General features: G+C 40.0%; 1 protein-coding gene across 2 annotated transcripts; it reads left to right on the top strand.

Annotated features, from left to right (window-relative positions):
* The first annotated feature begins 1,640 nt into the window (after nucleotides 1-1,640).
* LOC133549511 (zinc finger protein 771-like) lies at nucleotides 1,641-25,121 on the top strand. Of its 2 annotated transcripts, none has more exons than XM_061895010.1 (2): nucleotides 1,641-2,263; nucleotides 23,912-25,121. In XM_061895010.1, exons 1-2 carry the CDS (start codon nucleotides 1,882-1,884, stop codon nucleotides 24,694-24,696), a joined length of 1,167 nt encoding a protein of 388 aa, XP_061750994.1. In that variant the 5' UTR covers nucleotides 1,641-1,881; the 3' UTR covers nucleotides 24,697-25,121. The 2 variants fall into 2 exon arrangements, with proteins under 2 accessions (XP_061750994.1, XP_061750984.1); XM_061895000.1 differs by lacking the exon at nucleotides 23,912-25,121 and adding an exon at nucleotides 9,422-11,746 and having other exon boundaries at nucleotides 1,648-2,263.
* The last annotated feature ends 693 nt before the right edge of the window (nucleotides 25,122-25,814 follow it).

Raw genomic sequence — 25,814 nt, 5'->3', positions numbered from 1 at the left:
TATATATATATATATATATATATATATATATATATATATATATATATATATATATATATATATATACACACACACAAACCCCTTTTCCGTATGAGTTGGGAAATTGTGTTAGATGTAAATATAAACGGAATACAATGATTTGCAAATCCCTTTCAACCCATATTCAGTTAAATGCACTACAAAGACAAGATATTTGATGTTCAAACTCATAAACTTTTTTTTGCTGCAAATAATAATTAACTTAGAATGTCATGGCTGCAACACGTGCCAAAGTAGTTGGGAAAGGGCCTGTTCACCACTGTGTTACATCACCTTTTCTTTTAACAACACTCAATAAACGTTTGGGAACTGAGGAAACTAATTGTTGACGCTTTGAAAGTGCAATTCTTTCTCATTCTTGTTTTATGTAGAGCTTCAGTGGTTTAACAGTCCGGGGTCTCCACTGTCGTATTTTACGCTTCATAATGCGCCACACACACACACACACACATATACATATATATATATATATATATATATATATATATATATATATATATATATATATATATATATATATATATATATATATATATATATATATATATATATATATATATATATATATATATATATATATATGTGTGTGTATATATATTTTATGTATATATATATATATAAGTGTAACAGGGTCAATTACGTCTTGTAAATAATGTATTTTCTAATGTTTTATTATTGTTATAATTACACAAAATATGTAAGTTACAGGCTTCACGGTGGCAGAGGGGTTAGTGCGTCTGCCTCACAATACGAGGTTCCTGCAGTCCTGGGTTCAAATCCAGGCTCGGGATCTTTCTGTGTGGAGTTTGCATGTTCTCCCCGTGAATGCGTGGGTTCCCTCCGGGTACTCCGGCTTCCTCCCACCTCCAAAGACATGCACCTGGGGATAGGTTGATTGGCAACACTAAATTGGCCCTAGTGTGTGAATGTGAGTGTGAATGTTGTCTGTCTATCTGTGTTGGCCCTGCGATGAGGTGGCGACTTGTCCAGGGTGTACCCTGCCTTCCGCCCGATTGTAGCTGAGATAGGCGCCAGCGCCCCCCGCGACCCCGAAAGGGAATAAGCGGTAGAAAATGGATGGATGGATGGATGTAAGTTACATGTAAATTCCTGAATATCGTTTGATGTTTTGTCAATGTGGAACCATTGTCTCGTTGTCCCTCCTACTGCAGTAATTACTGTGACACCTGTCTTTTTATATGCGTTGGACACGCCCTCCAACTTCCCTTTTCGTCTACGATAACGGGAGAGGTGGGCGTCCATGCGACGACAGAAAATATATTGTCTTGTTAAGAACTTTAATTAATTTCTTGTTCATTATTATATTTATGTAGGGGCTCGACGATGGCACAAAGTTTTTAAAGACAATTGTATTCTGTGTTATCAGTAAAGTGTAGTGGAAGAAACCCATGATGTCGTTCGTCTTCATAAACAACACACAACGCAGAGGAAAAGACCACCGGTTACATATATATATATTTATTTAATTTTATTTATTTGTTTTACTCAACAAAACTCGAATGAATGATGATTCACTTTTGCGAAGTGCTTGTTTAAAAGCAACATGTTGACACGGCTATATTTTGAAAATCCGACTACTCCCGTCAAATAGGAAACGGAAGTGGCTGACCTTTGGCGCATGCGCAAAGGGATCAAATAAGATTTGCGGGCGACCAAGATGGCGGACTGAGTAGCTGCAGCTCGCTAAAGAAGTTTCACTTTTGTGATCTTTTAGCTCTTTTAGACTCGCAGAGATTCGCCTCGTCTAAAACTCTCGAAACAAAAGTTGAGCTTGAAGCGGCGGAGTGTGACCTGAAGTGAAGATTGAAGACGTGATAGAAGATGGACGACTACTGCTATGCTAAAATGGCGACGTCATGTCAAAGAGAAAGTGAAAGAGAATCTGCAGACAAAGATGAGCGAGTTGAAGTTTCCAACGGCGTCATTTTGGAGGCTATTTTAAGCCTTGGAAAGAGCGTGGATGAGAAATTTTTTGAATTTTTCAAACAATTCGATCGAATCACCGCAGCGATCCTGAGCTTGAAGAAGGCAGTGGAGTTCACATCAGAGGAGATGAAAGAATGCAAAAGTCAAACGAAGAAAGTGGAAGAGCAAAAGAAGCAATTGTGTAAAGAAAACCATGATTTGGAGAAGAGTAAGAGATGTGCAGTGTGTGAAGAGAAGACTGGACCACATGTCTACATCAACCTGCTGAGGACTGCAGGTAAGAAACAACAAGAATCATTTCATTACTGGCAACTTTTCATATTGGGAAGTTCTCCACAAGTGTCACAGCTCATAAAGTTACCAATATAAATTGAAATAATTATAATTTCTTATTTAAACGTACTGTATAAGTCGCACCTGCCGAAAATGCACAATAAAGAAGGAAAAAAAACATATATAAGTCGCACTGGAGTATAAATCACATTTTTGGGGGAAATTTATTTGATAAAATCCAACGCAAAGAATAGATATTTGAAAGGCCATTTAAAATAAATAAAGAATAGTGAACAACAGGCGGAATAAGTGTACATTATATGAGGTTTAAATAACCAACTGAGAATCAATCAATCAATCAATGTTTATTTATATAGCCCCAAATCACAAATGTCTCAAAGGACTGCACAAATCATTACGACTACAACATCCTCGGAAGAACCCACAAAAGGGCAAGGAAAACTCACACCCAGTGGGCAGGGAGAATTCACATCCAGTGGGACGCCAGTGACAATGCTGACTATGAGAAACCTTGGAGAGGACCTCAGATGTGGGCAACCCCCCCCCCCCTCTAGGGGACCGAAAGCAATGGATGTCGAGCGGGTCTAACATGATACTGTGAAAGTTCAATCCATAGTGGCTCCAACACAGCCGCGAGAGTTCAGTTCAAAGCGGATCCAAGACAGCAGCGAGAGTCCCGTCAACAGGAAACCATCTCAAGCGGATCAGCAGCGTAGAGATGTCCCCAACCGATACAGGCGAGCGGTCCATCCTGGGTCCCGACGAGCGGTCCATCCTGGGTCTCGACTCTGGACAGCCAGTACTTCATCCATGGTCATCGGACCGGACCCCCTCCACAAGGGAGGGGGGGACATAGGAGAAAGAAAAGAAGCGGCAGATCAACTGGTCTAAAAAGGAGGTCTATTTAAAGGCTAGAGTATACAGATGAGTTTTAAGAGAAGGTGCCTGCTATGTTCAATCAATCAATCAATCAATGTTTACTTATATAGCCCTAAATCACTAGTGTCTCAAAGGGCTGCACAAACCACTACGACATCCTCGGTAGGCCCACATAAGGGCAAGGAAAAACTCACACCCAGTGGGATGTCGGTGACAATGATGACTATGAGAACCTTGGAGAGGAGGAAAGTAATGGATGTCGAGCGGGTCTAACATGATACTGTGAAAGTTCAATCCATAATGGATCCAACACAGTTAACCTAACATATTATTTAAGAGTCATTCAAATAACTAACATATAGAACAGGGGTCACCAACCTTTTTGAAAGCAAGAGCTACTTCTTGGGTACTGATTAATGCGAAGGGCTACCAGTTTGATACACACTTAAATAAATTGCCAGAAATAGCCAATTTGCTCAATTTACCTTTAACTCTATGTTATTCAATGTTTCAATCAATCAATGTTTACTTATATAGCCCTAAATCACTAGTGTCTCAAAGGGCTGCACAAACCACTACGACATCCTCGGTAGGCCCACATAAGGGCAAGGAAAAACTCACACCCAGTGGGACGTCGGTGACAATGATGACTATGAGAACCTTGGAGAGGAGGAAAGCAATGGATGTCGAGCGGGTCTAACATGATACTGTGAAAGTTCAATCCATAATGGATCCAACACAGTTAACCTAACATATTATTTAAGAGTCATTCAAATAACTAACATATAGAGCAGGGGTCACCACCTTTTTTGAAACCAAGAGCTACTTCTTGGGTACTGATTAATGCGAAGGGCTACCAGTTTGATACACACTTAAATAAATTGCCAGAAATAGCCAATTTGCTCAATTTACCTTGAACTCTATGTTATTCAATGTTTCAATCAATCAATGTTTACTTATACAGCCCTAAATCTCTAGTGTCTCAAAGGGCTGCACAAACCACTACGACATCCTCGGTAGGCCCACATAAGGGCAAAGAAAACTCACACCCAGTGGGACGTCGGTGACAATGATGACTATGAGAACCTTGGAGAGGAGGAAAGCAATGAATGTCGAGCGGGTCTAACATGATACTGTGAAAGTTCAATCCATAATGGATCCAACACAGTCGCGAGAGTCCAGTCCAAAGCGGATCCAACACAGCAGCGAGAGTCCCGTTCACAGCGGAGCCAGCAGGAAACCATCCCAAGCGGAGGCAGATCAGCAGCGCAGAGATGTCCCCAGCCGATACACAGGCGAGCAGTACATGGCCACCGGATCGGACCGGACCCCCTCCACAAGGGAGAGTGGGACATAGGAGAAAAAGAAAAGAAACGGCAGATGTATTATTAATAATTAATTATATTTATCTTTGTGGAAACACTGATCATCTTAATGATTTCTCACAATAAATACATATTTTTGATGATATGTTTTAAATAGGTTGAAATCCAATCTCAACCTTCTAAGAATATGTAAAAAAAAAATGGACCAAGCTATACTTCTAAGAAATAAAAATCATTATTTCTTCTAGATTTTCCAGAACAAATTTCAAAAGAAATTCAAAAGACTTTGAAATAAGATTTAAATTTGATTCTACAGATTTTCAAGATTTGCCAGAATATCTTTTTTTTAATTTTAATCATAACAAGTTTGAAGAAATATTTCACAAATATTCTTTGTTGAAAAAACAGAAGCTAAAATGAAGAATTAAATTAAAATGTATTCATTATTCTTTACAATAAAAAAAAAAAATACTTGAACATTGATTTAAATTGTTAGGAAAGAAGAGTAAGGAATTTAAAAGGTAAAAAGGTATATGTGTTTAAAAATCCTAAAATAATTTTTAAGGTTGTATTTTTTCTCTAAAAAAATAAAAGTTATAAAAAGCAAAGTAAAAAAATAAATTAATTTATGTAAAAAAGTGAAGATCAAGTCTTTAAAATATTTTCTTGGATTTTCAAATTCTATTTGAGTTTTGTCTCTCGTAGAATTAAAAATGTCGAGCAAAGCGAGACCAGCTTGCTAGTAAATAAATACAATAAAAATAGAGGCAGCTCACTGTTAAATGCTGCTGTGACGGACTCACGCCGTCGTCTTGCGGGTTCCATGGACCACCAAGGAAGGACATGAATTTGAGCAGGTTTGACTTGCTTTATTTTCCCACACAGGCTTGTCTGCAGTCAGGTCGCTCTTCCGTTGCGTCTCCCGTCTCTTCTCTGCTGCTCGCTCCGCTGTCTGCTTTTCAGCAGCACGTACTTCAGTCCGCCTCTTCTTGTCTCCGTCATTGTATGTGTTTTTCTCGCTCCGCACCATCACCGGCCCCGTTCTCTCCTCCTTGTAACCTTATATACAGCGAGAGGAGATATGTTAATTGTGCACAGATGCGCGATCCACACACCTGATTGTTTGTGGCGTCGCTCCCGTTACGCCCCGCCTCGCCGCTCGCTCGCCATCGCCGCCATCTTGCGCCGGGCTCCAGCGTGCCCTGCCTCTCAGTCTGACTGTCGGCTCCGCCTCTCCACAGCTGCTATTTGAGCTATTTTTAGAACAGGCCAGCGGGCGACTCATCTGGTCCTCACGGGCGACCTGGTGCCCGCGGGCACCGCATTGGTGACCCTTGATATAAAACATGCTTTACCTTTACCAAACAATCTGTCACTCCTAATCCTTAAAGGGGAACATTATCACAATTTCAAAAGGTTTAAAAACAATAAAAATCAGTTCCCAGTGGCTTGTTGTATTTTTTGAAGTTTTTTTCCAAATTTTACCGGTCTCGGAATATCCCTAAATAAAGCTTTAAAGTGCCTTATTTTCGTCTCTCTGCGAAGACACTGGCCATTTCCCTGTGACGTCACACAGTGCTGCCAATGTAAACAAACAATGGGAATACCACAGCAAGATATAGCGACATTAGCTCGGATTCAAACTCGGATTTCAGCGACTTAAGCGATTCAACAGATTACGCATGTATTGAAACAGATGGTTGGAGTATGAAAATATTGAAGAAGAAACTGAAGCTATTGAGCGAATAGCTATTGACGCTATTCATAGCCATAGCATGGCCGAATAGCTGCGTTAGCATCGCCGGTAAAATGTGCGGACCAAACGATCAGGACTTTCGCATCTTTTGACACTGGAGCAACTTAAATCCGTCGATTGGTAAGTGTTTGTTTCGCATTAAATGTGGGTGGGAGGAAACGTAATATAGTTGCAAATGCATCTGCAGGTTATCCATACATCTCTGTGCCATGTCTGCTTTAGCACCGCCGGTAAATAGCATGTTAGCATCGATTAGCGTAGCATGTTAGCATCGATTAGCTGGCAGTCAACATCAACAAAACTCACCTTTGTGATTTCGTTGACTATCGTTGCAAATGCATCTGCAGGTTATCCATACATCTCTGTGCCATGTCTGTCTTAGCATCGCCGGTCAAATGTGGAGACACTCTGGCACATTCAATGGGGGTCTGGCGGCAGACACTTTGGCATCTTGGGGCCAGTGGTGCAACTTGAATCCCTCCCTGTTAGTGTTGTTACACCCTCCGACAACACACCCACGAGGCATGATGTCTCCAAGGTTCCAAAAAATACTCAAAAAAACGGAAAATAACAGAGCTGAGACCCGGTGTTTGTAATGTGTTGAAAATGAAAATGGTGGGTGTGTTACCTCGGCGACGTCACATTCTGACGTCATCGCCTCCAGCTCGATAAACAGAAAGGCGTTTAATTTGCCAAAATTCACCCATTTAGAGTTCGGAAATCGGTTAAAAAAATAGATGGTCTTTTTTCTGCACCATCAAGGTATATATTGACGCTTACATAGGTCTGCTGATAATGTTCCCTTTAATAGCCAAGTGTTGTACTTCTGCCCTTGTGCACGCCTTTTGTTTATTCCTTTTATTAGTGTTAAAATAAAGATGTCATAACCTTAACGCCATGTCCGGTCCAAGTTTACTTGCATCTCGGGAAAACCACCAACCCATAGTCCACATTATGACAGAAAGATACATACAGCTTTTGGAGCAACGTATGTTAAGCTATCATGGACGCCCCTGCTTATTTCAGCATGACAATCCCCAGCCACGTGTTACAACAGTGTGGCTTCATAGTAAAAATAGTGAGACCCCGGACTGTTGAACAACTTAAGCTGTACATCATGCAAGAATGGGAAATAATTCCACTTCAAAAATGTGTCTCCTCAGTTCCTGAACCTTTACTGAGTGTTGTTAAAAGAAAAGGCCATGTAACACATTGGTAAAAATGCCCCTGTGCCAACTTTTTTGTAATGTGCTGCTGCCATTAAATTCTAAGTTCATGATTATTTGCAAAAAAAAGATAAGTTTCTCAGTGTGAACATGAAATATCTTGACTTTGCAGTCTATTCAACTGAATATAAGTTGAAAAGGTTTTACAAATCATTGTATTCTCTTTTTATTTACCATTTACACAACATGACAACTTCACCGCTTTTTGGCAAAGTGAAGTGAATTATATTTATATAGCGCTTTTCTCTAGTGAAAGCCAATATCTAAGTGACATTGAAAGCAGTGTGGGTGGCACTGGGAGCATGTGGGTAAAATGTCTTGCCCAAGGACACAACGTCAGTGACTAGGATGCCAGAAGCGGGGATCGAACCTGGAACCCTTAAGTTGCTGGCACGGCCGGTTTACCAACCGAGCTATACATAAATTGTACATCGTCGTGGTTTGCTTCGCATCACCTTAGCGACCCAAACGACCGACTCCTTAATATTTTTTTGTCATGTCTGTGTGATCATGTTTTGTTTTAGTCATGTTCGGTCTTGTTTTTGGACTCTTTGTGCACTTTTGTTTGTTTTGTCACCATAGCAACCCATTAGTTTTCACCTGTCGAGTCGCACACCTGTTTTCACTGATAATGTCCATCCATCCATCCATCCATCTTCTTCCGCTTATCCGAGGTCGGGTCGCGGGGGCAACAGCCTAAGCAGAGAAACCCAGACTTCCCTCTCCCCAGCCACTTCGTCTAGCTCTTCCCGGGGGATCCCGAGGCGTTCCCAGGCCAGCCGGGAGACATAGTCTTCCCAACGTGTCCTGGGTCTTCCCCGTGGCCTCCTACCGGTTGGACGTGCCCTAAACACCTCCCTAGGGAGGCGTTCGGGTGGCATCCTGACCAGATGCCTGAACCACCTCATCTGGCTCCTCTCCATGTGGAGGAGCAGCGGCTTTACTTTGAGTTCCTCCCGGATGGCAGAGCTTCTCACCCTATCTCTAAGGGAGAGACCTGGAAACTCATTTGGGCCGCTTGTACCCGTGATCTTATCCTTTCGTGGCGCAGTGGGGGGAGTGGCCGTGCGGAACCCAAGCGTCCCTGGTTCAATTCCCACTTAGTACCAACCTCGTCACGTCCGTTGTGTCCTGAGCAAGACACTTCACCCTTGCTCCTGATGGGTGCTGGTTGGCGCCTTGCATGGCAGCTCCCTCCATCAGTGTGTGAATGTGTGTGTGAATGTGGAAGTAGTGTCAAAGCGCTTTGATTACCTTGAAGGTAGAAAAGCGCTATACAAGTACAACCCATTTATCATTTTATCATTTATGACCCAAAGCTCATGACCATAGGTGAGGATGGGAACGTAGATCGACTGGTAAATTGAGAGCTTTGCCTTCCGGCTCAGCTCCTTCTTCACCACAACGATAATGTCACTGCTATTTAAGCCGGTCTGTTTCTGTTGTTCGTCCTGGTGACATTATCCTATCCATCTATCCATCCATACTACCTCTGCTACCCAGGAGATTCCTGTTTATCATAGTTCATGCTTCAGTGTTTTTGTTTCGTCTTCATAGTTAATTGCCTTTGTGCTAGTCTTTTGTTTTCATTAGTCAAGTTTGTTCTCCGCCATTGTGCGCGCCTTTTGTTTGCTTCCCTTTTTTTTGTCATTTGTTACTGTTAAAATAAATGATGTCTTTACCTTCACGCCTTGCCCGCGCCAACTTTCCATTGCCTTCCGGGAAAACAAACCTCACAGTCCAGGCTTTGACATGTTTGTGTTGATGCATGCCTTGATATGATCAAGGGGAAACCTCTCATTATCTCTTTTCTTCTGTGTGTAAACTGCAACTTTCTATGGCTGAAGTTCTAACGCTGTGGGGAGGAGCGGCTACATAGAAGAAAGTGTGGAGCAAGATCAAGGAGAAACATCTCATGGATCATGTCTGAGCTAAAGTGCGTTTGTGTCCTACAGACGTCCAGCAGAAGATTGATCATTTGGACGAACTTCACCCTCAGTCGCACGGGGAGAGTTCCACTTTGAAGAAGGAGGCCTCCCAGCCCCACCATCCTAAAGGAGAAGAGGAGGAACTCCGGATCACTCCGAAGGGAGAGTGTCTTCTCGGGACGCAAGAAGCTGATCCCACCAAGTTGCCACTGACTGTCGTTTCTGTGAAGACTGAAGATGATGAAGAGAAACCACAACCAGGCAACCTCTTAGCTCCACTATCAGATAGTGAGGCTGGAGACGAGGTGGAAGTAACTTTGAGCAGCGATACAGACTGTGAAGGTGATATGAAGACTCGCGCTGACAACAAACACTCTGAATATTCTGAAAAGAAGAGAGGTAAAAAAGGTTTAAGCTGCTCAGTTTGTGGCAAAAAATTTGCCCGAAAGAGCCATTTGGCTGAGCACGCGGGAACACACACAGGCGAAAAAACATTCAGTTGTCAAGTTTGCGGTAAAAGATTTTCGCTGAAGACCTATCTGAAAAGACACATGACGATGCACGCTGGAGAAAATCCATTTCATTGTTCAGTTTGCAGCAAACCTTTTTTTTCCAGGCTGGGTTTGACTCGACACATCATGAAACACACTGGAGAAAAACCCTTCAGTTGTTCCGTCTGCGGTAAGCGCTTTTCTCAACGGGGCCATTTGACTGAACACACGAGAATCCACACAGGGGAAAAACCATACAAGTGTTCGATTTGCGGGAGAAACTTTTCTCGCAGGAGCGGTTTGACTGGCCACATGAGGACGCACACCGGAGAAAAACCATTTGTTTGTTCTGTTTGCGGTAAAGGCTTTTCCATCAAGTCCTGCTTGATGGGACACGCCAAAACACACACGAGAGAAAAAACGATTAATTGTTGAGTTTGCGGTAGACCTTTTTTTCCCAGACAGTGTAGAAAATAGCATGCAAGTGTGGTGTAAGAAAGACACAAGGGGGAAAAAATATTCAGCTGTTTGTGTTAAAAGCTTTAATCAAAATAGCATTTTGTCTGGGCTTCACGGTGGCAGAGGGGTTAGTGCGTCTGCCTCACAATACGAAGGTCCTGCAGTCCTGGGTTCAAATCCAGGCTCGGGATCTTTCTGTGTGGAGTTGGCATGTTCTCCCCGTGAATGCGTGGGTTTCCTCCGGGTACTCCGGCTTCCTCCCACTTCCAAAGACATGCACCTGGGGATAGGCCCCTCCCACCTCCAAAGACATGCACCCCGGGATAGGCCCCTCCCACCTCCAAAGACATGCACCTGGGGATAGGCCCCTCCCACCTCCAAAGACATGCACCTGGGGATAGGTTGATTGGCAACACTAAATGGTCCCTAGTGTGTGAATGTTGTCTGTCTATCTGTGTTGGCCCTGCGATGAGGTGGCGACTTGTCCAGGGTGTACCCCGCCTTCTGCCCGATTGTAGCTGAGATAGGCGCCAGCGCCCCCCGCGACCCCGAAAGGGAATAAGCGGTAGAAAATGGATGGATGGATGGCACTTTAGTTTCACAGTTTGTAACCAGAAAAATGGTGCAACACATAATAAAACAGATAAGTTTGCAGTAAAAGAGTCTCTCCGAAAAAACTGATGGTACATAAAAAGGCACATGAGTGAATCTGATGTCACACACTCAACACATCAACACTTTTTAGCTGACTTCTCACATTACATTTTCATGATTGGAAGATCTTTTAGCACAAACCTGACAACTGAAGGATTATTTTTTTCCCTGCGTGTCTCAGCACGAGTCAAACTTTTCGAGTGCTAAAATCTTAACCTCAAACCGACCATGTAGAAGATTGTTTTAATTCCGCGTGCTATTTATTGTGTTGCACAACTTGCCTTCTGGGTTTCGTCTCTTAGAGCAAATGTTTTTTTTCTGTCAGAGTGATTCTAAGAACAACAGCTGCACAACTTTGATAAGTTGAAAACAACATGGATGACGTTTCCCTCTCCTTCCTTTTTGGATTACAGACGTAATGATCATGAAATTGTGTTTGTGTTATGTCATTGTTGTAGAATATTGATGTACATTCACACAGAGTGTAAGTCTATGTTCAACAACACTTACATTTGTTTGGATATAGAGTTAAGGACCGTCATGTGACACAAACATAAGATTGAGGAGGCAATGACAATGTGCTGTCATCTTTTGGGACATAAGATTTGTTTTCTTTCTAAATATTTGTGCTACAACTTTTTTGGAATATACTTTTGAGAAATTCTGAATGTAGTTGATGCTGCAATTGCATGCAAATCTTATGTAATGAGAAGCTAAATGAATTAAATATGTTTGAAGGCCCCATAAAGTCTGTGTGATATAGTGATGACTCAGTCAGTACTAGTGTTGGTGCAGCAGAGGGCGCCAGAGTAGTCATGTAATGCTGACTGTACATGGTAGTCAGCACATACTGAGGGGAAAAGCTCAAATATTCTAATAAATAATAATATACTTCGGTCAAGTAGTTAAACAATCGTTTTTTTGTGTTTGTTTTATTCGTAAATGGTAAAAAAATAAACATTTAAGAAAAAAGAGTGAAATAATCAGCACGTATTGAGAAAAAGCTAAAATATTCTAATAAATAATAATATACTTAGGTCAAGTAGTTAAATAATCGGGTCATTTTTGTTTTATTCTTAAATAGTAAAAAAAATACTAAACATGAAAGAAAAAAAGAGCGAAATAATCAGCACGTACTGAGAAAAAGCTAAAATAGTCTAATAAATATAATATACTTAGGTCAAGTAGTTAAACAATCGGTTCATTTTTGTTTGATTCTTAAATGGTAAAAAAAAAATGCCAAAAATTTGGGGGGAAAAACAGCGAAATAATCAGCACGTATTCAGAAAAAGCTCAAATATTCTGATAAATAATAATATACTTAGGTCAAGTAGTTAAACAATCGGGTCATTTTTGTTTGATTCTTAAATGGTAAAAAAAAAATAATGCCAAAAATTTTGGGGGAAAAACAGCGAAATAATCAGCACGTATTGAGAAAAAGCTAAAATATTCTAATAAATGATAAATAAATGGGTTGTACTTGTATAGCGCTTTTCTACCTTCAAGGTACTCAAAGCGCTTTGACACTACTTCCACATTCACACATTCACACACTGATGGAGGGAGCTGCCATGCAAGGCGCTAACCAGCACCCATCAGGAGCAAGGGTGAAGTGTCTTGCTCAGGACACAACGGACGTGACGAGGTTGGTTCTAGGTGGGATTTGAACCAGTGACCCTCGGGTTGCGCACGGCCACTCTCCCACTGCGCCACGCCGTCCCTAATAATATACTAAGGTCAAGTAGTTAAACGATCGGGTCATTTTTGTTTTATTCTTAAATAGTAAAAAAAAATACTAAAAATGAAAGAAAAAAAAGAGCGAAATAATCAGCACGTACTGAGAAAAAGCTCAAATATTCTAATAAATAATAATATACTTAGGTCAAGTAGTTAAACAATCGGGTCATTTTTGTTTGATTCTTAAATGGTAAAAAAAAATAATGCCAAAAATTTGGGGGGAAAAACCGAAATAATCAGCACGTATTGAGAAAAATCTAAAATATTCTAATAAATAATAATATACTTAGGTCAAGTAGTTAAACAATCTGGTCATTTTTGTTTGATTCTTAAATGGTAAAAAAAATAATGCTAAAAATTTGGGGGGGAAACAGCGAAATAATCATCACGTATTGAGAAAAAGCTAAAATATTCTAATAAATAATAATATACTAAGGTCAAGTAGTTAAACAATCGGGTCATTTTTGTTTTATTCTTAAATAGTAAAAAAAATACTAAAAATGAAAGAAAAAAAAGAGCGAAATAATCAGCACGTACTGAGAAAAAGCTAAAATATAATAAATAATAATATACTTAGGTCAAGTAGTTAAACAATCGGGTCATTTTTGTTTGATTCTTAAATGGTAAAAAAAAAAATAATGCCAAAAATTTGGGGGGAAAAACAGCGAAATAATCAGCAGGTATTTAGAAAAAGCTAAAATATTCTAATAAATAATAATATACTTAGGTCAAGTAGTTAAACAATCGGGTTCTCTTTATTTTATTCTTAAATGCTAAAAAAATAATACTAAAAAAAACAGCTAAATAATCAGCACTTACTGAGAAAAAACTAAAATATTCTAATAAATAATAATATACTTAGGTCAAGTAGTTAAACAATCGGGTTCTCTTTATTTTATTCTTAAATGCTAAAAAAATAATACTAAAAAAAACAGCTAAATAATCAGCACTTACTGAGAAAAAACTAAAATATTATAATAAATAATAATATACTTAGGTCAAGTAGTTAAACAATCGGGTCATTTTTGTTTTATTCTAAAATGGTAAAAAAAAAAAACTAAAAATGTAAGGAAAAAAAGGGCAAAATAATCAGCTCTTACTGAGAAAAAAGTAAAATATTCTGATAATAATAATATACTTAGGTCAAGTAGATAAACAATCGGGTTCTTTTTATTTAATTCTTAAATGGTAAAAAAAACAAAAACTAAAAATGTATGAAAAAAAGAGAGAAATAATCAGCACGTATTGAGAAAAAGCTAAAATATTCTGATAAATAATAATATACTTAGGTCAAGTAGAAAAACAATCGGATTCTTTTTATTTTATTCTTAAATGGTAATAAAAAATAATGCTGAAAATTTGTGGGAAAAAACAGCGAAATAATCAGCACGTATTGAGAAAAAGCTAAAATATTCTAATAAATAATAATATACTTAGGTCAAGTAGATAAACAATCGGGTTCTTTTTATTTTATTCTTAAATGCTAAAATGTAAACTAAAAATAAAAAACAGCTAAATAATCAGCACTTACTGAGAAAAAAGTAAAATATTCTGATAAATAATAATATACTTAGGTCAAGTAGTTAAACAATCGAGTTATTTTTATTTCATTCATAAATGGTAAAAAAAAATATTAAAAAATTTAAGGAAAAAAACAACAAGATAATCAGCACATACTGAGAAAAAGCTGAAATATTCTAATAAATAATAATATACTTGGGTCAATAGTTAAACAATCGGGTTGTTTTTGTTTTATTCTTAAATGGTAAAAAAAACAACTAAAAATGTAAGAAAAAATGAACGAAATAATCAGCACGTATTGAGAAAAAGCTGAAATATTCTCATAAATAATAATATACTTAGGTCAAGTAGTTAAACAATCGGGTTATTTTTATTTAATTCTTAAATGGTAAAAAAAAAAAAACTAAAAATGTATGAAAAAAAAGAGAGAAATAATCAGCACGTATTGAAAAAAGCTGAAATATTCTAATAAATAATAATATACTTAGGTCAAGTAGTTAAACAATCGGGATATTTTTGTTTTATTCTTAAACGGTAAAAAAAACAACTAAAATGTGAGAAAAAAAGAGCGAAATAATCAGCACTTAGTGAGAAAAAAATGAAATATTCTAATAAATAATAATATACTTAGGTCAAGTAGTTAAGAAATTGGGTTCTTTTTATTTTATTCTTAAATGGTAAAGAAAAATACTAAAAATGTAAGAAAAAAGAGTGAAATAATCAGCACGTATTGAGAAAAAGCTGAAATATTCTCATAAATAATGATATACTTAGGTCAAGTAGTTAAACAATCGGGTTCTTTTTATTTAATTCTTAAATGGTAAAAAAAAAAAAAAACTAAAAATGTATGGAAAAAAAAGAGAGAAATAATCAGCACGTATTGAGAAAAAGCTAAAATATTCTAATAAATAATAATATACTTAGGTCAAGTAGTTAAACAATCGGGTTATTTTTATTTTATCCTTAAATGCTAAAAAAAGAATACTAAAAATAAAAAAACAGCAAAATAATCAGCACTTACTGAGAAAAAAGTAAAATATTCTGATAAATAATAATATACTTAGGTCAAGTAGTTAAACAATTGAGTTATTTTTATTTAATTCTTAAATGGTAAAAAAAAAAAACTAAATATGAGAGTATTATTCTTCCATCTGCTCCTTTCTGATCATGGAAATGTATAAGAAACAAAAAAAAACAATGAAAGTGTCAATTGTACATGGCTTGTAAATATGCATTTTCATGAAAGGAATAAAATAAAATGATGATGATGATAGTTTATAAAAGTTCACTGTAATTTGAACAAAAAATATATATTCTTGCATTTACAATACGTTCCTGTAGTGATTTTACAATAGTTTTATGTAAATTTCACAGTCATTTCTTACAGTGTGTGCTGTGGGAGATGATCTAATTTCTCCGATTTGGGTTAAAAAAATTTTTTGCAAACCAGTAATTATAGTCTGCAAATAATGTGTTGTTGTTGAGTGTCGGTGCTGTCTAGAACTCGGCAGAGTAACCCTGTAATACTCTTCCAGGTGGCAGCAGGTAGCTAATTGCTATGTAAATGTATCTAATGATTAAACCAAAAAAATAAAAAAAGGCGAGTGCCCCTAAAAAAAGGCATTGAAGCTTAGGGATGGCTATGGAAAATGAAACTAAAACTGAACTGGCTACAAAGTAAACCAAAATAGAAAGCTGGACGACAGCAAAGACTTACAGCGTGTGGAGCAGACGGCGTCCACAAAGTACATCCGGACATGACATGACGATCAAAAATTTCCCCACAAAGAAGGATAGCGTCCGCACTACTGGAATAGTCTTGATTGTGAAAACAAAGCAGGTGCGGGGAATGGTGCTCAAAGGAAGACATGGAACTTGTCAGAATAATTGTATCTAAATTATCACAAAACTTTGTTTTGTGATAATTCCCGGCGAGAGGACAAAAAGCTGTCTTTGATCTCTCCGAGCAAAAGGCTTGTAAAACTCCACTGTGTAGGATGGGGAGGGACATGAGGGAGTCTGTTTCTTTGATATTTTGTAATCCACAGGAAGATTTTGTCTTGACTTGAGATCTACAAAGCAGAGAGGAAGCAGGGCCTGACTCCCCTCTAGGAACCTTTTTTTTGAACGGTTTTGTAACCAAAGGTGGTGGCTGTTTACGACCCCCTTACCTTTAGAAACAGCTGTTACCATGTAATCAGGGAAAGTCCAAATAAAAGAGGAGGCGTACAATCTTTCGTCAGAGTGTGGGACGACACTGTACAAGAGTACAGTGTCTACGCATTTCTCTTCAATTGAGCTGAATTTAATTTTGTCTCTGTTTAATTCTTTACTTCTCGTCTTGTTTAATAGATGTCATCAGTGTTTGAAGCTGACACAACTGCCACAGGAAATTACCAACAAAACAGGAAAAGCCACCGAAATAAGAGCGCAAGACACTAAATAAGTCAGGGGGTCTTGTCTACTTTGAGACAAGAGCTATAGTGATGCATGCTTGGTTATGCTTTAAAGTCATATCCAACAATTGCAACAATTACTTTTTACTGTCAATATCAACTACCGACTTTACATTTTTAATGTGCCTCCGCATTTTTTCAATGAACAAAAATGTGCCTTGGCTCCAAAAAGGTTGAGAACCGCTGCAATATGTTAGAACCTCATTTGTCAGGAGATCTCCTGATGATTGAGGGAACCCCTCATGAAACAGTTCTGTAGAGATGAAGTAGTCTTGTGATTTTTCCCACACCTACATATATATATATATATATATATATATACATATATATATATATATAAATAAAAGGTGTCCATAAATATGTAAAACGTTAATACATTGTTTTATTCATTAGTTGTTCCGCGCTGCACGAGTTTTTTTTTTTTGGACAGGAAGTTGACATTCGTGATGTACCAGTGCGTCTTATTTTGACAATGTTTGTGGAAGTCGCATTGCATGACGGGAACACGTCACTTGTGTTTTAAACCTTCACACGCTTCAAAAAGTAATGACTCCAACGGCACTGATCATGTAAATAAACACGTTGTTTGAAATAGATAAGTTGATTGAGGTTCAAATTCATAAGATTGTGTCACTTTTAAGCGTCTTATGTTCCTTATTAGAGATTGTTTTATAGCAAGGCGAAAATAATCATCTGCGTTTGTCGCCATCTTGTGGTTGTTTTGGGCACATCAATCCGCCTGTTTTTAACAAATTATTTTGTGACGTCATTGCATGATAGTACAATTCTTTATGCAAAGTATAAATGCTATTGCATGATCGTTATTATATATATTACTTGTTAAGTGTATTCAACAACCTGAGTTGATGAAGAAATACCGCTAAAGACCAGCGGAGAGCAGCAACATGCCAACGATGCCTTTTGTCTGCCGGAAATCGAAAGAAGAAGAAGACAAGCATCGTGTGGCTTTTTTTTTGACAGCCTGGAACACTTTTTGGCCGCATAAACTCACGTTTGACGTGACAGGGCAGAGTCGTTAAGTCTGCAAACATCTTTCGTGCTAGTTCTTCTAGCACACAATAGAACGTCAGGATAAACCGGACTCGTCTCGGTCAACTTTGAAGCTTCTCCTAGCTTGTTGTTAGCTTAGCATTGTTAGCTGCTAGCAAAGTGACGCGGACTTTGTGTTGTGATCGCCCGGGAAAATGTGTCGCCTACAAATGCTGAAAGTGTTGGTCAATCAGCGGCTGAATGTCGCCGTTGAATAAATATTCGGCGTGTTGGAAAGAGCGCTGGCGGAGTACGAGGAGGAACTTTCTCGCACAAAAGAGGAGAACAAGCGCCAGCGTCAACTACTGGACGCTTTTTACAACAAGTCCGAAGTCGCAGGTGTGTTTTGTTCCTACTCTCAAGTCTTTGCTGACTTTATATTTGACTTTTAGTTGTAACTAGATGAGGCAATTCCTGAAGGCATTGCGGGTGAATAGAATAGAATCGAATGGACTTTGTTGTCATTATATTTGCTAGAACAGTGGTTCTCAACCTTTTTCCAGTGATGTACACCCTGTGAATTTTATTTTTTTAATTCAAGTACCCCTTAATCAAAGCAAAGCATTTTTGGTTGAAAAAAAGAGATACGGATTCAGGAGGATTCGCTGAGGCAAAAACTCGGACATGGGAAGAGTTCAGGGAAGCCATGGAAAACGACTTCCGGACGGCTTCGAAGCGATTCTGGACCACCATCCGCCGCCTCAGGAAGGGGAAGCAGTGCACTATCAACACCGTGTATGGTGTGGATGATGTTCTGCTGACTTCGACTGCGGATGTTGTGGATAGGTGGAGGGAATACTTCGAAGACCTCCTCAATCCCACCAACACGTCTTCCTATGAGGAAGCAGTGCCTGGGGAATCTGTGGTGGACTCTCCTATTTCTGGGGCTGAGGTTGCTGAGGTAGTTAAAAAGGCCCCGGGGTAGATGAGATCCGCCCGGAGTTCCTTAAGGCTCTGGATGCTGTGGGGCTGTCTTGGTTGACAAGACTCTGCAGCATCGCGTGGACATCGGGGGCGGTACCTCTGGATTGGCAGACCGGGGTGGTGTTCCCTCTCTTTAAGAAGGGGGACCGGAGGGTGTGTTCCAACTATCGTGGGATCACACTCCTCAGCCTTCCCGGTAAGGTTTATTCAGGTGTACTGGAGAGGAGGCTACGCCGGATAGTCGAACCTCGGATTCAGGAGGAACAGTGTGGTTTCGTCCTGGTCGTGGAACGGTGGACCAGCTCTATACTCTGGGCAGGGTTCTTGAAGGTGCATGGGAGTTTGTCCAACCAGTCTACATGTGCTTTGTGGACCTGGAGAAGGCATTCGACCGTGTCCCTCGGGAAGTCCTGTGGGGAGTGCTCAGAGAGTATGGGGTATCGGACTGTCTTATTGTGGCGGTCCGCTCCCTGTAGGATCAGTGCCAGAGCTTGGTCCGCATTGCTGGCAGTAAGTCGGACACGTGTCCTGTGAGGGTTGGACTCCGTCAAGACTGTCCTTTGTCACCCATTCTGTTCATAACTTTTATGGACAGAATTTCTAGGCGCTGTAAAGGCGTTGAGGGGTTCCGGTTTGGTGGCCACGGGATTAGGTCTCTGCTTTTTGCAGATGATGTGGTCCTGATGGCTTCATCTGGCCGGGATCTTCAGCTCTCACTGGATCGGTTCGCAGCCGAGTGTGAAGCGGCCGGAATGAGAATCAGCACCTCCAAGTCCGAGTCCATGGTTCTCGCCCCGGAAAAGGGTGGAGTACCATCTCCGAGTTGGGGAGGAGACCCTGCCCCAAGTGGAGGAGTTCAAGTACCTAGGAGTCTTGTTCACGAGTGAGGGAAGAGTGGATCGTGAGATCGACAAGCGGATCGGTGCGGCATCTTCAGTAATGCGGACGTTGTATCGATCCGTTGTGGTGAAGAAGGAGCTGAGCCGGAAGGCAAAGCTCTCAATTTACCGCTCGATCTACGTTCCCATCCTCACCTATGGTCATGAGCTTTGGGTCATGACCGAAAGGATAAGATCACGGGTACAAGCGGCCCAAATGAGTTTGGGTCTCTCCCTTAGAGATAGGGTGAGAAGCTCTGCCATCCGGGAGGAACTCAAAGTAAAGCCGCTGCTCCTCCACATGGAGAGGAGCCAGATGAGGTGGTTCGGGCATCTGGTCAGGATGCCACCCGAACGCCTCCCTAGGGAGGTGTTTAGGGCACGTCCAACCGGTAGGAGGCCACGGGGAAGACCCAGGACACGTTGGGAAGACTATGTCTCCCGACTGGCCTGGGAACGCCTCGGAATCCCCCGGGAAGAGCTGGACGAAGAGGCTGGAGATAGGGAAGTCTGGGCTTCCCTGCTTAGGCTGCTGCCCCCGCGACCCGACCTCGGATAAGCGGAAGATGATGGATGGATGGATGGAAAAAGAGATAAAGAAATAAAATCCAGCACTATGTCATCAGTTTCTGATTTATTACATTGTATAACAGTGCACAATATTGCTCATTTGTAGTGGTCTTTCTTGAACTATTTGGAAAAAAAAGATATAAAAATAATTAAAAACTTGTTGAAAAATAAACAAGTCATTCAATTATAAATAAAAATTTCTACACTTAGAAGAAATCCATCCATCCATCCATCCATCTTCTTCCGCTTATCCGAGGTCGGGTCGCGGGGGCAACAGCCTAAGCAGGGAAACCCAGCCTTCGCTCTCCCCAGCCACTTCGTCCAGCTCTTCCCGGGGGATCCCGAGGCGTTCCCAGGCCAGCCGGGAGACATAGTCTTCCCAACGTGTCCTGGGTCTTCCCCGTGGCCTCCTACCGGTTGGACGTGCCCTAAACACCTCCCTAGGGAGGCGTTCGGGTGGCATCCTGACCAGATGCCCGAACCACCTCATCTGGCTCCTCTCCATGTGAAGGAGCAGCGGCTTTACTTTGAGTTCCTCCCGGATGGCAGAGCTTCTCACCCTATCTCTAAGGGAGAGACCCACCACACGGCGGAGGAAACTCATTTGGGCCGCTTGTACCCGTGATCTTATCCTTTCGGTCATGACCCAAAGCTCATGACCATAGGTGAGGATGGGAACGTAGATCGACCGGTAAATTGAGAGCTTTGCCTTCCGGCTCAGCTCCTTCTTCACCTCAACGGATCGGTACAACGTCCGCATTACTGAAGACGCCGCACCGATCCGCCTGTCGATCTCACGATCTCACTTAGAAGTAATCATCAACTTAAAGAGCCCTCTTTGGGGATTGTAATAGAGATCCATCTGGATTCATCAACTTCATTCTAAACATTTCTTCACAAAAAAAGAAATGTTTAACATCAATATTTATGGAACATGTCCACAAAAAATCTAGCTGTCAACACTGAATATTGCATTGTTGCATTTCTTTTCACAGTTTATGAACTTGCATTCATATTTTGTTGAAGTATATATTTATAAAGGATTTGTGCTAATTGTGGCCATTTTTAGAATATTTTAAAAAATCGCACGTACCCCTTGGCATACCTTCAAGTATCCCCATTTGAGAATCAGTGTGCTAGGGTTGCGAATCTTTGGTTGTCCCACGATTCGATTCAATATCGATTCTTGGGGTCGCGATTCGATTATATATCGTTTTTTTCCTATTCAACGCGATTCTCGATTCAAAAACGATATTTTTCCCATTCAAAAGGATTCTGTATTCATTCAATACATTTCAGCAGGATCTACCCCAGTCTGCTGACATGCTAGCAGAGTAGTAGATTTAAAAAAGAATGTTTTATCAACTGATTGCAATAATGTAAATTTGTTGTAACTATTAAAAGAACCAAAAATATGACTTATTTTATCTTTGTGAAAACATTGGACACAGTGTGTTGTCCAGCTTATGAGATGCCATGCAAGTGTAAGCCACTGTGACACTATTGTTCTTTTTTTATTATTTTTATAAATGCCTAATGATAATATCAATGAGGGATTTTTAATCACTGCTATGCTGAAATGATAACTAATATTGATACTGTTGTTGATAAAATTCATTTTTGTTTCACTACTTTTGGTTTGTTCTGTGTGGTGTTTGTGTCTTTATTACATTTCTGAGTGTTGCTGGGTCAGGTTTGGTTTTGGAATTGGATTCCTTTGTTGTGATATTGCTGTGTATTGTTTTGTTGGATTGATAAAAAAACAAAAAATGATTAAAAAAAAAAAAAGAATCGATTCTGAATAATACAACGTGAGAATCGCGATTCGTATTCGAATCGATTTTTTCCCACACCCCTAATATTGCATATAACGAGATTAAGGACTCCAATTTACGGTGCGGTAGTGGAAACTAGGGCTGGGTGATATGGCCTTTTTTTAATATCTCGTTATTGTTAGGCCATGTCACGATACACCATATATATGTGGATATTTTGCCTTAGCCTTGAATGAACACTTGATGCATATAATCACAGCAGTATGATGATTCTATGTGTCTACATTCAAACATTCTTCTTCATACTGCATTAATATATGCTACTTTTAAACTTTCATGCAGAGAGGGAAACCGCAACTAAGTCAATTGACCAAAACTCTATTTATTAAACAGTTATCAAAGGCCTACCGAAATGAGATTTTCTTATTCAAACGGGGATAGCAGGTCCATTCTATGTGTCATACTTGATCATTTCGCCATATTGCCATATTTTTGCTGAAAGGATTTACTAAGCATTGCTCTAACGGGTGACTTTTCAAATGATGCTACAAACTAGCAGTGCTGCTACTTTTTGTAGCAACGCTTTTGCCGCATAATTGTTCGACGTCTTCCCGCTTGAAGCCAAACCACCGCCAGACGATGGACCCCGTGCTGTTTTTCTTGGGAATTAATTCTTCCTCCATTTGTTACCAAATTCGCACCTCCTCTCTCTCGTATTACCACTCGCAACGCACCGTTAGCACCACAGCTAATGTTACCCATGTAGCTACCTCTCTGCTCGGGGAGGGCATGGGATGTTGCACGCATGAGGTATGTAAGAAGGTGCGCTTGTTTTAAGTCTCTGTGAGAAGGAGAGACGAGAAAGAGTGAGAAGAGCCTGTAGTGTAATGCCCACAGCTAAAAGCAACTGCGTGAGAAGATATGCTCCAATATCACCATATAGTCATTTTCTATGTTGCATAGAGACAAACCCGCAATATACCGAATATATATATATATATATATATATATTAGGGATGCACCGAAATGAAAATTTGTGGCCGAAGCCGAATAAAATTTAAACGCTTGGCCGAAAGCCGAATACCGAATAATGAATGCAGTTTTTCACAATTTTTTTTATATTGCATAAATAGCCTAGAAAAATATTTTGACATGTTTTTCAAATAAAATAATTTTTTATTGAATATTGACATTTTTTAAATATTCCAGTAGCCTTTGCTTTTCAAAAAAAGCACAACGTTTTTCCTTTATATTAGGCCTTCAAACAAAACATGCATTCCAAAAAAAAAATGAATTCATTTGTTGTGGATAAACCCACAACAAATGAATTATTGTCCTTTTGGCAAAAGTCTGCTTAGCCACAGTAGATATGCTAATAATGTAAACAGAAGGCTCAAGTAAATCTCAATTAAGTGTGTGCTTGCAACCTCAGACACTTATACAGGTAGCCTACACAACAGGCTAATAATGTAAACAGAGGCCCCACTAAATCTCAATAAGTGTGTGCTTGTAACCTCATACACTTATACAGGTACACAACATTGTAACCTCATACACTTATACAGGTACACAACATATCCCAACGTCACTGCACGTTGGTTGATTGCGTCACCGCGTCAAAAAATTGCGTCACACGCCACTATTCGGCCTTGTTTTTAACTCATTCCACCGAAGGCCGAATGTGGCTTTTTTTGCCATATTCGGCCGAATATATTCGATTACCGATTAATCGGTGCATCCCTAATATATATATATATATATATATATATATATATATATATATATATATATATATATATATATATATATATATATATATATATACACCTAGCTTCAGTTATTCCCTGATGTATGCTATGGTTATGACATGATGGTCAGCATGTTGACTGATGGGGTTTTTAGACACATTATGAGAACAAATGCTGGTGCAGGACCATAAATCATGTGACTGAGCAAAGCTGGACTTTTTCTAAAGCTCGTGTTTGCCTTTTGTGTCCTGCAGACGTCTGTGAAGAACCTCAGCCCCCCACCATTAAAGATGAAATGGAGGAACACGGCATCGGTCAAGATGGAGAGCATCCTGAAGGACTGGAGGAGGTAGAGGTCACCAAGATGCCATTGACTGGCGTCATAGTGAAGAGTGAAGATGATGAGGTCAAAGGTGAAAGGGAGGCGGATTCTCCAAGCAGCAGCTCAACACAACACATGACGACAGAAGCTGATGGAGACCACTGTGGAGGACCACAATCAGACAAGCTCTTAGCTCCACTATCAGATAGTGGGGACACAAAGTCACTCTCTCTTGACACTGATGATGAAGACTCTAAAGCTGATAAGACAAGTCACACTGACAACACACACTTGAAATGCCCTCACTGTGGCAAAACGTTCAATCACCGTGGCGACCTGAACACCCACGTGAGAATGCACACCGGAGAGAAACCATTCATTTGCTCAGTTTGCGGCAAACGCTACACTAAGAACCAGTATTTGAAAATACACATGAGAACGCACACAGGGGAAAAACCGTTCATATGCTCCGTGTGCGACAAAGGCTTCATGCAGAGTCAGCATTTGAAAGCGCACATGAGAACGCACGCCGGCGGGAAATCGTGTCCCTGCTCCAGCTGCGACAAAAGCTTTGGCGAGCAAATACCGCTGGTGGTGTACATCAGGAAGCCCGCCCCTGAGAAAGTGTTGAGTTGCAGCGTGTGCGACGAAAGATTCTCCTACAAGTACCAGCTGAGGAAACACAAGTGTGCTGGTGAGGAAGGCGGCAGCAAATGAAGCTGCAGGATTTTTAATAAACTGTCAAAGTTCCCCCAAAACGAGGGAGTCGAGTAAACTTTCAGACTTACCGTATTTTCCGGACCATAGGGCACACCGGATTAAAAGGCGCACTGCTAATGAGCGGGTCTAGTCAGGTCTGTTTTCATACAAAAGGCGCACCGGATTATAAGGCGCTTTAAGGCTATCATTTTATGATTTTTTTTTTACATTTAAAATACTTACCTGAGGTCTACATAACATGTGATGCTGGTTCTTTGGTGAAAATGTTGCTTAGATGATGTTTTACAGACCATCTTCAAGCTGCTTTCCTACTGTAGCTTGTTATATCAAGTAATATTGAGTTAAGAGCTGCATTTGCATGCCTTGATGCTTTTTTTCTGTCAAAATTTAGATACGTTAATCAATAAAGATGAAATAAAGTCGATGCTCATTCATTCCAGGCAATCGCGAGCCACAAAGACTAATGTGGCGGTCCAGATGTGGCCCCCGGGCCTCGAGTTTGACACATGTGAGCTAGAGCGTAGCACGAAATCAAGTGAGAGTGAGTGGAGAGTTCCAGCAGGAAATGTTGTATGCTCTATAATTTACGAGAGTTATTGGTCATTTAATTTACAAGTTCCACATAATTTACGATAGTTGTAGGTAATTTTATTTACTAGAGTTCCACATAATTTACGATAGTTGTAGGTCATTTTATTTACGAGAGTTCCACATAATTCCCGGGAGTTGTAGGCAATTCAATTTACGAGAGTTATAAGTCATTTAATTTACGAGAGTTCCACATTATTTATGAGAGTTATAGGTTATTTAATTCACGAGAGTTCCATATTATTTACTATAGTTAAAGGTAATTTTATTCACGAGAGTTCCACATACTTTACGAGAGTTGTAGGTAATTTAATACGAGAGTTCCATATAATTTACAAGAGTTGTAGGTCATTTTAATTTACGAGAGTTCCACATAATTTACGATACTTGTAGGTAATTGTATTTACGAGAGTTCCACATAATTCACGGGAGTTGTAGGCAATTCAATTTACGAGGGTTATAAGTCATTTAATTTACGAGTTCCACATAATTTATGCGAGTTATAGGTCATTTAATTTACGAGAGTT

This window comes from Nerophis ophidion, linkage group LG01, assembly GCF_033978795.1.
Source record: "Nerophis ophidion isolate RoL-2023_Sa linkage group LG01, RoL_Noph_v1.0, whole genome shotgun sequence".
Taxonomy (NCBI): Eukaryota; Metazoa; Chordata; class Actinopteri; order Syngnathiformes; family Syngnathidae; genus Nerophis; species Nerophis ophidion.
The sequence above is the reverse complement of the archived record's forward strand: the minus strand, read 5'-3'. Positions and strand labels throughout refer to the sequence as shown.

What these genes read in the sequence shown, in the direction of transcription:
- LOC133549511 (XM_061895000.1), top strand. Translation starts at nt 1,882, where the DNA reads ATGGACGACTACTGCTATGCTAAAATGGCGACGTCATGTCAAAGAGAA. An exon ending in CAACCTGCTGAGGACTGCAG is followed by an intron (nt 2,264 to 9,421) that starts GTAAGAAACAAC and finishes TGTGTCCTACAG; the next exon opens with ACGTCCAGCAGAAGATTGAT.